Source organism: Pyxicephalus adspersus, chromosome 5, assembly GCF_032062135.1.
Source record: "Pyxicephalus adspersus chromosome 5, UCB_Pads_2.0, whole genome shotgun sequence".
Taxonomy (NCBI): domain Eukaryota; kingdom Metazoa; phylum Chordata; class Amphibia; order Anura; family Pyxicephalidae; genus Pyxicephalus; species Pyxicephalus adspersus.
This window is the reverse complement of record NC_092862.1, coordinates 142,118,770-142,132,760: the sequence shown is the minus strand read 5'-3', so window position 1 is coordinate 142,132,760 and position 13,991 is coordinate 142,118,770. Positions and strand designations below refer to the sequence as shown.

The 13,991-nt window shown below is 42.3% G+C and overlaps 1 protein-coding gene across 2 annotated transcripts in view; it reads left to right on the top strand.

Annotated features, from left to right (window-relative positions):
• The window catches only part of CRPPA (CDP-L-ribitol pyrophosphorylase A), a 109,407-nt gene that overhangs the window by 2,042 nt on the left and 93,374 nt on the right, over positions 1-13,991 (top strand). For both annotated transcript variants that reach the window (XM_072412957.1, XM_072412959.1), the window contains exon 2: positions 71-350. In XM_072412957.1, coding sequence (XP_072269058.1) covers positions 71-350 — 280 coding nt within the window. The remainder of the gene's footprint in view (positions 1-70; positions 351-13,991) is intronic.

Here is a 13,991-nt window from a genome sequence, read left to right as displayed (position 1 = left end):
TACCTAACCCCCAGATACAACAAAGAAGCCCAACCACAAAACCCCTGAATTCTCTTCCTCCTTTCTGCAGAGTCAGCTGGATATCGGACGTGGTTGTGGTCGTAGCCCCAGAGAGCGTGGATTTGATGAAGTTCATCGTTCACCAATATGGCCACAGACGTGTATCTCTGGTGGAAGGGGGGCCGACGCGTCACAGATCGATCTTCAATGGGCTCCGAGCATTCCTTGAGGATCATTCACTGGGGCGGGCACTGCAGAAACCGGAGGTGGTGATAATCCATGATGCTGTCAGACCCTTTGTGGAAGAAGATGTCCTGCAGCAAATCACCAGAGCAGCCAAAGAGAACGGGGTAAGTGGGCTCTTGTTATGAGCACATATTAGGGCATTTTCACACATATTACCCCTCTGGTGCATTCTAACCCCGGCTGGTGCATCCATGGCTGCATTCAGCCTTATGCAGCCTATGTACTGCAGAGTTCCGACTTGGATAGAAAGAAACCATGCGTGGAGTCAATCATGTGCTAACAAGGAGCATTTTGATTAGCTATCACTGTGCTCCTTTTCTGTTGGCTCTTTAATCAGCTGATTCGAGTGTCCAATCCAATACAGGGTGACCTGGGCTTATGGAAGTTAGGGTAAATGATGCTGACTATCAGACTGAGGTCATCTACTGGCAGAAAAAGGTATTGCAAAGCAAAGTTCTGGATTGAAGGTGAATATTGCAGCATATGCTGCTTGTGTTCATCAACACTGAATGCTTTAAACATGCAGAATCTTTTCTCCTTCTTTGTACAAAAGGTTAAAGTCAGGTCTGATCTTTCACTAAGAAGGAGCGGCCTGGTCTGGGTGCATTATTACGCAACGCATCTGCTTTGGCGGAGACGTCACCTGTATATACAGCCCGCCATAGGCGATGCTATGAATGTTCTGTGGAATGCGGTGTTGATAGAACTGAGATTCTCCCCGCCTGGCAATGCTGCTGTTGGATTCTGTGGGGCAGACAAAAATTTACCTTTGTCTGCACGCCCCAGCGCATTGTTCCCGAGATTACCAAGATTTTCAGGGGCATTGCTCGGGATGTGGACCTCTATTGTACTTTATCAGTCAACTATAGCTGGAGTTTTCTGCTGCAGACATAACCGCAGGACGAGCAGTTGGGATTCCTGGTGCAGGGAACAATGGCATTCAGACGCTTTTCAACGCCATTTATTTACTCGGGAGAATCAGGGCTTGGCTGGTGTCATCATAGGGATGTCTGTATTCTTCCTGCATTTCCTCTTCCAATTAACTTTGTATAAATTGTGTCTGCCGGAAGACAGGGCTCTCAAAACAATGTCCTGGAGCCATTCTGATATTTTTCTAATGCCAGAGTTCATATGAGAGCACTTAAAGGGGAGAACCTTGGACTTCATTTATGAAACAACATAAGAAAAAGAAACACAATGTTAAAAATGAAAATGGAATGAAATCAAAATCCAAAAAATTATTAATAAAAAACAAAATAAATCCACAAGGCAAGGTCTCCAAAATATCAAAACCAAGTAGATTGGTGGGATTATTCATGGAGGGAGATCCATGTTTAGCTCAGCAAATGATGCCAGAATATGCCAAGTAGGCCAGCATTCGCCAGGACTGAATGAGTTACAATATCTTGGCCCCGGCCAATCAAGAAGATCCTAGCAGGAAGAGGATCAGATGAAGGTGGACAGGTGAGTGCATTTAAAACATTGCAGGTAGGGCAGACAGATGAGGTTATTTTAATACAAAAGGGACATCACCTGTACCATCTCCAATTTTGGTTACAGTTTTTTAAAGTAAGGGTGTGGTTCAACATTAATGCAAACCAACCCCCATTCCCATCTAGCCATGCTGTGCTCCTTTAAACCTAACTTAGCTCACCTGTGTCTTAGCTCCAGGGGCTGCAGCCAATGCTTTCTTGGCGTGTATTGGCTTTCTCTTTTTAGCAGACAGGGTCACGCAGCCAGGTGCACCACCCGTCTCAATACAGGGACTGCCACCCTCCTACAGTATCTTCCCACCCAGCTAAAAACAACATTTCTGGGGGGAAATTGTGCAGGTCAGTGGGCAATGACGGCCTTCACACACACAAACAAATTGTCTTCCTTACCTAATAGTTATTTCACCATAACATTCATGTAGAACAAGCACACTAATCTTGCAACCCATAGAACTACAACCCCCTTTTTTCACCTTCAGCACTGAGCAACTCTCATTTGCAGATAAATGTCAGTAATGGAAAGTTCCCTTTTTAATGGTCCTGTTTAGGAATTTCTCATTCCCTAATCAGTCCTCACCTTTTTTTTTTTAAGCAACCTTCCTACACAAAACCTTTTGAGACTTCTACAGTTTTAAAAGCTTTTCTCCCCTGCAAAAAATAATTTATAATATACCCAGCTCTCCGACGGTTTGTGTCTCCAACCTGTGCTCCGATGCAGACTTGGAAAGTCTCTTCTGCTTTGGACACATCTGGGAGTGCCGGATATTTGTGCCCACCGTTGCATGTTGGTTTCTTCCTCCAACAATAGAGGACTAAGCAGAAATGTAGAAGTCAGGAAAAAGGACCACAACACAGCTGCGAACACAGCCATCTCACAATTTCAGAAGTGTTGAATGCCAAGGTGGCTTTCTGAGGCTGCAGCTATGGAATGTAGGAATGATGAGGGAAATGGGCTACCAGAAAGACGAGTATAGGTTGTGGGAGAATAAAAACTTTCAGGTTGTAGAAGCCTGTTGGCACTGGGTGATTCAGTGAAAAACCTGGTGGCATTAGGTGATTTCTTGAGAGACCTTTTGTTGGTGTCAGGTGATTAATTTATAGATTTGGTGATGGCTTCGGGTGAATTATCAAGAGACCCAGTGGTGGCATCAGATGATACATCAAAAGACCTGGTGTTATTGGGTGATTTCTCGAGAGCTGGGGTTGGTGTCGGGTGATTATTTGAGAGACCCGGTGGTGGCATTGAATGATTCAATGTCAGATCTGGTGGTGGTGTTGGGTGACGAGTCCAGAAACCCAGTGGTGGCGTTGGGTGATTCATTGAAGGACTTGCTGGTGGCTTTGGGTGAATTGTTAGGAGACGCAGTGATGGCATCAGATGATTCATTGTAAAACCTGGTGGCACTGGGTGATTTCTCGAGAGCTGGTGGTGGTGTCTGGTGATTATTTGAGAAACCCAATGGTGGCATTGAATGATTGAATGACAGACCTGGTGGTGACATTGGGTGATGAGTTGAGAAACCCTGTGGTGGTATTGAGTGATTCATTGAAAGACCTAGTGGTGGCGTCTGGTGAATCATCAGAGACCCAGTGGTGACATCAGATTATTCATGGAAAGACTTTGGTGGCATTGGGGGATTTCTTGAGAGACCTGGTGATGGTATTGGATGATTATTTGAGACCTGGTGGTGTTATTGGATGATTCAGTGAAATACCTGATGTTGGCTGATTTATAGAAAGATCCAGTGGTGGCATTGAATATTTCATCGAGAGATCGATGAATAATTATTAATAATTATAGGAATTATAGGTGGCGTTGGGTGATTTGTCGAGAGACCCAGTGGAGGCATTGGGTCATGGCATTGGATGATTCTTACTCCTCGTCAGAGAGACACTAATGTTATGATGTTTAAGTACTTCTCTGTCCATGTGTCCTGTGAGCCCAGACTAATGTGAGAATGTGTGCCTTTAACAGCCTAGGTTCACGCACCCCATGGCATCATCCAGCTCAATGGTCAGATGATTCGTTGAAAGATTTGGTGACATTGGATGATTTCTTGAGAGACCTGTGGCATTGGGTGATTATTTGAAGGACCCTCGATGGTGGCAATGGGTGATTTATGAAGAGATCTAGTGGCAGAATTGAGTAATTTGTCAAGAGACCTGGTGGTGGCCTCCGGTAATTCATTGTGAGACCCAGTGACGGTGTCGGGTATTTCATCATAAGACCCAACGGTGGTGTTGGGTGATTTGTCGAGAGACTCAGTGGTGGCATTGAGTTTGGGCATTGGATTCGTACCCCTGGACAGAGAGGCAGAAGTGCTTCTTTATCCAGGAGTAAGTGTGACAGTGGGAGCCATTGACAGCCTGGGTTCACGGACCCCTTGGTATCATCCAGCTCAATGGTCAGATGATTCAAAAGATCTGGTAGCATTGGGTGATTTCTTTGGAGACCTGGTGGCATTGGCCTGGTGGTATTTATTTGAGAGACCCATGGTGGCATTAGATGATTCAATGAAAGACCTGGTGGTGGTGTTGGCTGATTCATTGAGAGACCTGGTGATGGCATCAGGTGAATTGTCAGTAGACCCAGTGGTGGCAATGGGAGGATCATTGAGAGACCTGGTGGTGAAGTTGGGTGATTGATCATGAGACCCAGTGGTGGTTTTGGGTGATTTGCAGAGAAACCCAGTTGTGGCATTGGGTCGTAGCATTGGATGATCCATACTCCTCAACACTTGAGGCACTCATGTCATGAAGGCGCTTTTCTGTCCAGGAGTCCTGTGAGCCCAAGCTGATGTGAGAATTTGTGCCATTGACAAACCCCTTGTCATCATCCAACTTACTGGTTCAAAAATGCACCTGAATGGATGTGAGTATTGCAGCAAAAGCTGTTTTTCATACTTTTTACCATGATTAGCTGCTAAATTCTAGAATGAAACAAAAAAAATAAATTGATCTATAAAACATTTTATAACTCTGGTAAATCATTCTAGAAAATCAGGGCAGCCCAAACAGTATTTTGCGCCTTTAGGCGATTACATTCTATCCATCCCCAATCAGAAAATCTTTACATCTGTTTATTACCCCTCCGACCCCCCATGTCCCAGCCGCAGCTTCACAATATCACGTTCCGCAAAGACGGAGACAAACAGGATGCATTTTCCGCTCAAATAAAAGAATTTATTTTTGTTTTCCCTTTTTATTCACAAATGTAATTGAGCGACAGATCTTCATTATTGGGCTGGGCACGAAGCGTGGAAGCAATGTCAATACAACACAATCCCGCAGCAGCCGCTGTTTTCTCTGCAAGCGGACAAGCGTACAGCACCGTTTCTGCAAGTTAAACAAACAGAATTGTATACAAACTTCCTGTCTCGGTAGTTGATAAGATGGAATGCCAAGCAGGCGCAAGAGAAAATTATATTTACAAACACAAGCATTTCCAGCACAGGAACAGACCGTGGCCAATGTAACCAGATATCGGTGAGGAATGGGGGGGGGGGGGGTGTCATGATGTAATAAGCTAAATTACTCGCAAACCACAAACAGATTGCTTCGAAGAGGGGTAAATTTAGGATATTCCCAAGTGTTCTTCAGTCTTAAAGTAAAACTCTGACTCTGATTTGGTAAAAAGAAAAAAGTTACGTTTGCAATACTTGCACAGTTTCAATGTTTTAGTCCTTTATATGTTGCACATACAAACAAGTGGCAATGATATGGGGGAAATCTGTTATCTTCCTTAATGACATGACAACACAGCCTGGAATCCCTAAGCATGTGGTGTCAGCCACTGCTTGGAAAGAACATGCTCATCATTCCCTCCTCATCTCCAAAACTCATCCCTGTGCAGAGGCACTGCAAGTGGCAAAATCACCTTCTGCATTTCTCACTCAGACATAATGCAACACTAATAATAGTATATTTTGAAGACAAATAGATTGAAAACAGAAGTTTATTGCATGCAGGGTTTGCATGCAACTTGTAGAGCTCAGAGAGGGGGAGAGGAAAGCAAAACAAGTATCCAACCAGGCGTGCAGCCATGGCAGAAGCATGCTGAATATGAGGATATAACAGAGGGATGAGCCTGTTGGTTGTCATCTTTCCTTTTCACTGTCCAATCAAAGAGTGCAAGTGAAATGGCAATGTAGAAAGGCAGGCAAGGTCCCATTCTGTATGGCAGAGCTGTGCAAATCTGTGCAAATCTGTATGGACAGATATACATAGTTACATAGTTAGGTTGAAAAAAGACCATCAAGTTCAACCACTAGATAAATAAACATATCTCAGATAAAACCCTATAAGACATAGTTGATCCAGAGGAAGGCAAAAAAATTTCCTTCCTGATCCCATGAGGCAATCGGATGTTCCCTGGATAAACAGTCTCTAATATTTTTACTTTAAAGCTTTAATCCCCAGTTATATTCTGTGCTTCTAGAAACCATCCAGCTTTTTCTTAAAGCAATCTATAGTAGTTGCTGAAACTACTTCCTGAGGGAGCCGATTCCACATTTTCACAGACTTTACAGTGAAGAATCCCTTCCTTACCCTGGGCTTAAACTTCTTTTCCTCCAGACACAAAGAGCGCCCCCTTGTGCTTTGTAATGATCTTACAGTGAATAGTCAGGAAGAGAGTTCTCTATATGGACCATGTATATATTTATACCGGTTGATCATATCCCCCCTTATACGTCTCTTCCCAAGGGAGAATAGATTCAGTTCAGCTAATCTCTCCTCATAGCTGAGCTCCTCTATTCTTTTTATTAGTTTAGTTGCCCTTCTCTGCACTCTCTGCAATTCCACAATATCCTATGACAGGTAGAGCAGCCCCCATGCATGTACTAAATATACATATTTTAAGGAGTTTAAGTTTAAAGCCAAATTATTAGTTACCTGCATACTGTAGGTGATTTTTTTGGGCAGGGGGGTGCAGCAAGCGTAAGGTATATTTCAATAGAAGGCCACCTTTAAGAAAGATGATACATTCCTTATAATTCTTAGCACGGCATTATGAGATTGTTCATTTCACAAAGCTATTTTTATGCTCTTCTTTTTGCCAAGAAGTGAGGGCACCGCTGCCAAGTGTGATGGCTGCCAGTGAGAAGCATCCAGACCCATACACGTTCTATTGACTTGTATGGGGAGTGAAGCAGCTCCGCTGTGCCCAGGGATGCAGGTTCTAAGTGCTCTTGCTTGGCTGCCCTGGCTTCATCACTTTCCGAGTTACTGATATGGAACAAACAAGCAGATTAATCACCAATCATTTGATGGCCATTGGCCTATGAAGTATTGAAGCTGTTGGGTTAGCATGGCAGCGTAGCAAGTAGCTTTTTCAGCACGTCAGCGATAATATTATGTGCAAGTTGGATTTTTGTGTTTGTTGATTGCAAAAACGATTTGTTGCAGGTCAGCTATTGACCCTACATGGGCTTTAGTAACCATTACCCATATTTAATGTACAGCGTTGCGTAATATGTTGGCGCTATATAAATCCTGTTTAATAATAATATTATTAATGATCAGTGCTCAATCTGGAAGCTGGGTGGCAAGAAATTGTAGGTGGTGACAGCCTCTGTATTGAGACCCAATTCTTCAGTAACCACCCGAAAACAGCCAGGTGGTTACTGAAACGTGCCGGGTGGTGCACCCGGCTAAAAGGGGCTGGGGAGAATACTGCTTATCACCAGGATGGATCCATGCATGACTGATGGGGAACGACCACAATACAAGTCAGTGTCGGTTCTTCTTTTATTAGCGTTATTTGATCAGTTCTAGTTTATAATAAGAAGCCTTGATTGATGGCAGCTTTGTACACACACTACACCCTCTGCAAGCATGGATGAGACTCCTAGTCCATTACCCCTCAGGACATTGTTTAGAATTCTTCAGTCCATTACACAGGTTGGTTGACATTTGACCTCAGGCTCTGTGCAGACGTCTAGGTGGAAAGGAATGATGAGGATTATGATAAACAAGTGATTAGTGTATGTCCCCCTGGAGGAGTGGGCATTGCTAGGCAGGCTTTATTTGCATGCAGGCTGCCCTAGGCAACACCCAGATGGGATGCTGTGCCTCCATGATTAAAATAACTGAAATCCAAATAATGAAAGGGGCTGGCCACGGACAATCAGGCCAGAAAGGGTGGCAATGCTGACAGGTGTCGCTATCTGGAATGCAATGTCAGCCATCGAGCTGTCGCCCAAAATGTCCTTATTCAGCGAATCCCTAAAAGGTTATGTAGGGAGGAGTATAGAAGCTGGGTCAGCATAGACAATAATTAGACAACCCCTAGAAGTGGAGAGGGCTAAGACTAGGTGGAAGGGGGCTGTGCTAAAATATTTACCTGCAATGAATAGGTCTCTTAAGGCTGAGGATCACATTATGCGGCTGCATGGATATGCATTGTACAGTATGTTGCGGCAAGGCAGCTTATTCATTGGACCACCTATCGCACAGCAATGCACCCAATCACTACAGGGTCCTCTCTTCCCCATGTGCCATAAATCTATCATTTGCAACCCCTATTTAATGTACAGTGCAGCGTAATATGTTGGCACTATAACAATACTGTTCAACTCATTAATCTCATTATTATGAGCGATCCTTTCATCAAAGTACTTGTTCAGGCACTTTCTGTTCAAAGGTGACAACGCTCTGTCCCTGTCTACCAACTACACTCCTGAGTAGTCATTTCCACACAGATTTCCCATAATGTTGTTACATAGTAGGTTAGGTTGAAAAAAGACATAAGTCCATCAAGTTCAACCACTAGGGAAATAAACATATCCCAGATATAAAACCCTGTAAGATATAGTTCGTCCAGAGAAAGGCAAAAAAAACCCTGGTAGACATAGTTGGTCCAGAAGAAGGCAAAAAAACCCTGGTACAATTTGCTTCAACAGAGGAAAAAAAATTCCTGATTCCATGAGACAGTTGGATGTTCCCTGGATCAACAGTCTCTGTTATCTTTACTTTAAAGCCTTAATCCCCAGTTATATTCTGTGCTTCTAGAAATCATCCAGCTTTTTCTTAAAGCAATCTATAATAGTTGCTGAAACTGCTTCCTTACAGTGAAGAATCCCTTCCTTATCAGGAGCCTAAACTTCTTTTCCTCCAGACGCAAGGAGCGCCCCCTTGTGCTTTGTATCAATCTCAAAGTGAATAATGGGGAAGAGAGTTCTCTATATGGACTGTTTATATATTTATACAGGGTGATCATATCCCCCCTTTTACGTCTCTTCTCAATGGATAATAGGTTACCATTAGGAAGAAGCCATGTGAAGCTGATGCTGCAGCGAGTGCATACTGACAGGAAGTGGTTCAAAGAGACTAGAAGAGATAGAAAACTAGGTACTTAAAAAATTTACTTTCACTTATTGTGTGCACAGCGGTGTTCTCCTTCTCCGATGGCTCCAAGCAATTCTGGGATAGTCCACCACCCTACACAGATAATAACACATGCATCATCTCCCCATTGTTGTGCCGGATTAGTGGCGGCGCTGGCAGTGTGATGGATACATTGACACTTTCATTGGACACATTCTCCAGTCTCTGCATCATTAGCGATTATTCTTTAAGTCATTCGCCCGGCGCTCTCAGCGCAGGATGCCGCGTTGTGCTGCGGCAGGCATAGACACGTCCTGCACATCTGCCCCCTACGACGCATTCCGTAACCAAGCACGCGCGCCGACTTCCCAAGTTTACCATTTTTTGTTGTGTCAGACCTGTAAACATTTTCAGCAATTATGAGATTACAATATTTCACTTTTAAAAAAAAAAGAATTCTGTCGCTCTAGCAGGTCGCTTGCCGCAAGCAAATAATTTGTGGCGACAGAATTCAGGAAGCCGGAGGATTTCCTTTTAACCCTTGCAGGGACAACTTTGCAATATGAAGAAAAATGGAACACATGATGATATATTTGATATTGATGTGGATCTCTCCATCATTTATCAGATGTTTTTATGTGTAGTGCATGGTGGTTAGCACTCCGGCCTTTGCAGCTCTGGGTCCCAGGTTCGAATCTCAGCCAGGGCACTATCTGCATGGAGTTTGCAGGTTCTCCACATGTTTGCGTGGGGTTCCGGTTTAATCTCACATTCCAAAAACATGCGTTTAGGTTAATTGGCTTCCCGAAAATTGACCTTAGACTGTATTAATGACATATGACTATGGTAGGGACATTAGATTGTGAGCTCCTTTGAGGGACCGTTAGGGACATGTGTATGGATTTATGTCATATGTAATAGTAATGTGGAGTGGATGCATGCAATATGGAAATATAACACTCCCAGGTATGGGTCATCATCTATTTCATGGGCTGAGATAATTCAGGGTGAAAAAAGACAAATGTCCACCCTGTGCAACCAAATAGCAAAAATAATGAATATAAATATTATTATATTATATTAATACAGAGGAAGGTAAGAAAGCATATCAAGCATTATTATTATTATTATTATTATTATTAATAATAATAAACAGTATTTATATAGCACCAACATATCACGCAGCCATGTACATTAAATAGGGGTTGCAAATGACAGACAGATACAGACAGTGACACAGGAGGAGGGGAGGACCCTGCCCAGACGAGCTTTCATTGTCCAAAAAGCTCCAAAAGTAAAAAATCCCTTCTATTCCTTTAAGACAATCCGATACCCCATTGATAAAAAAAAAATGTACATCACATTTCCTGAAAATATTATTTATATTATGTGCAATTTTAAACTCAATACATCCTAATGAAGCCGTCATATTTGGTGCATGTTTCCTTTAATCACTTGATGTTGAACTAAACTCATTGTATACTCACCTGTCCCTGTTCCATTTTGAGTGTCACCCTTCCTGTTAGGATCTTCTGCATTCTTGATTGACTGGGTGTCAGTTTAGTGATATTCATGGGGGGGATTGAGTACTGGCTGACAACAAATAATCACAATGGTAAAAAAAAAAAAAAAAAAGAAAACACCTGAACAAAACCTTATTCTTTCTTGATTATCGGCAAAAGCGAAATCTTCAGATTATTTTCTTTTGGGAAGACATGTATTAGGGGGATATGATCACCCTGTTTATATATAAATATATATGGACCATATAAATGGTCCATATAGAGAACTCTCTTCCCAATTATTCACTGTAAGATCATTACAAGGAAAAGCTGCAGGAAAAGAAGTTTAAGCTCCGGATAAGGAAGGGATTCTTCACTGTAAGGTCTGTGAAAATGTGGAATCGGCTCCCTCAGGAAGTAGTTTCAGCAACTACTATAGATTGTTTTAAGAAAAAGCTGGATGGTTTCTAGAAGCACAGAATATAACTGGGGATTAAGGATTTAAAGTAAAGACAACAGAGACTGCTGATCCAGGGAACATCCAATTGCCTCATGGAATCAGGAAGGAATTTATTTCCCCTGTTGAAGCAAATTGTACCGGGGTTTTTTTGCCTTCCTCTGGACCAACTATGTCTTACAGGGTTTTATATCAACAGGGTTTATTTCCCTAGAGCTTGCAACTGATAGACTTATGTCATTTTCAACCTAACTATGTAACTATATAGATTATATATATAAATGAAATGTAAGTAATCGAGTTTACATAGCAGCGTGAATTTCTCTTTTTTTCCTAAGGTTTTGCCGACTTCTCAGGCACTCTTATTGGACCTGATTTATTAAGTTCTCAAAGACTGGAGAGGATACACTTTCATCAGTGAAGCTGGCTGATCCAGTAAACCTGGAATGGATCTGGTCCTTTCAAAACATTTGCTAATAAATAGCAAATCACTTTTAGGAAATTTATTCCAGGTTTACTGGATCACCTAGCTTCACTGATGAAAGCGTATCCTCTCCATGGAGAGCTTTAATAAATCAGGCCCATTTTGTTAGCGTCTAAGTAATCGAGCTATAAAGAAATGAAACGAGCAATTCTTCATACAATAAACAGAGGGGACGAGAATAATTAGAACAATGAGGGGATGCGGCTGGTGATACGATGTTTACATTAGAGCTAATATGGAATTTAGTGGGAATTCAGCTTCGCACACATTAGGTACCTCCATGTTATTCCTAATTACACCAAAGAAAATAAACAAATTTGAATGGACTCGATGATTGAACGCAGCACAGCCGTTTCCACACAAACAGACTCCTCAATGAGCAGCCAGATGAAAAGGAAGATTTCAAGGAAAATACTGTTACAGATGCTTTAATGGCCCATAAAGTGCAATTATTCTTATTTTGCTTGGGGAGTTGTAATTTCATACTTTCCATGTTCAGAATTAATTACATTAATTGCTGAATTGATTGTTTCTCTGAAAGAGAAGCTAAAGTGTATTCACCAAGGACCAATTTAAGTTTTGCAATCTTTTAAAGAGACCCTGTCAGAGCCTCCTGGGGTATCTACATCAGACAGCGCATGGCATATATAACCAATCAATCTCTGAAGCAGTACACATGTGCAGTGACAGTGTACAGCTTCTTCATCATTGCACCATTTGCTTCCAGACTGTATTGGTGCTGCAGACACATTTAGGACTGAGCTGTTCAGTTTTACTTTTTTCATAAAGTCTGATTAAATAAAGCTCTCCAAGGCTGGAGAGGATACACTTTCATCTGTGAACCTGGATGATCCAGCAAACCTGGAATGGATTTTTAAAATGCCATTTGTTAGCAAATGGTTTCAATCCTGGACCAGATCCATTCCAGGTTTGCATCACCTAGCTTCACTGATGAAAGTGTATCCTCTACAGTCTTGGTGAGCTTTAGGAAATCAGGCCCAATGTGTTTTAATCTTGAACTTAAAATAAAAAGTTGGGTGAATTTGCTCAGTATTTGCAAGTTCTGAAATCCATCTTTCTCTCACCTTGCCACAGTCTCCTGGACAGCATAATTCAGATGCTCGATCAACGTCCATGGAAAATCCAATAATGTTAGGAGCGAAAAAAGTCTGAGCAGACATTGATTCGTACTATGGAGAGGGGAGGATGAGAAGGAGGCACCCCACTCCTCCATGGGAATTAGAAACAGTTGCCAACTGTTGGTTGGTCAGTGATCTATCAAAATGGATTACTGAGCGATGTTGGAGGATGGCTATAGAGATGCTAGATTTTCATTGGTGACAATCCCAAACATTCATTATGACAGCAAACTTTTGTAGGAAGGGTAAGGTGTAACTTAACACTAGACTTTATTGACACTAGGTCCTTTATTGAAGAAGGGACAGGCAATAAAATAACCTTACCTGCATGATTGGAGTTTTTTAGACACTCTCACCTTTCCCCGATCTGATATGGGGGGTGACCATCTTTCCCTGCTCCAATTTTCTTTATTGCCCAGGATGATGTAACTCATTCATTTCCTTCCTGCCAGATACCCAGCTTATCATGCCTGCCACTATCATCTTTCTTCTCCTCTTCTTGGTTTTGATCTTCTTGACTGGCCAGGGAGACGTAATCCCCTGAGGCTGCTGGGATACTCAGCATATTACGGTACCTCCTTTCTGCTCCTCTTCTTGGTTGATCTTTGGCCATCTTGGTTGGATCAGTATGGCATAACTCCCATGCAAACTCATGGGGTTCATTCAGTCTTGGCAGCTGTAGGGAAAGTCATGCTGCATCGGGTATCCAAGTACCCTACGCTGTATTGCACATACAGACACATTTTATTGCAGAAGGGACATTACCTGACCATTGCTGTTATAAAGACCTGCATGATCTCCGATTTTCCAAGTGGACCTTAGTTCCACTTTAAAGGTAAAAGATTCTGCAATGTAAATTGATAAAGCTCTTGTCTCTGGCATTGATTTAGTTTTTCCAGCTAGTAGGACAATAGAGCACCATGTGGAATGATATATTTTTATCAGGCCATTGAGGAAGCCAAATCCATGAACAGAAATACAGTACAGTATACTGCAATTACCAGTCTATAGGTGTGATTGCTACAATTTTCAGACCAGTAATACACTTCCTGTCCTTGGGTGACAACACTGACTGACTGCACTGTATATTTGGAGGGCGGTGTTGTCAGTTTAGGACCGGATGAGTTCTATAGTACACATGGTGAGTCCAATAAGAAATTAGCACAGCAGTTTATATACAATGGGAAAATTACATAAGAGAAGGTTGAGAATGGTGGTGTCACATCCATACTACCAGTGTTGACCCAGATTTTTTTGTAAACCAGGTAGGAAGAAATTGTAGGTGGGTCGCAGCTCCTGTATTGTGACCCAACTCTACAGTTACCATCCAAAAACAGCCAAACT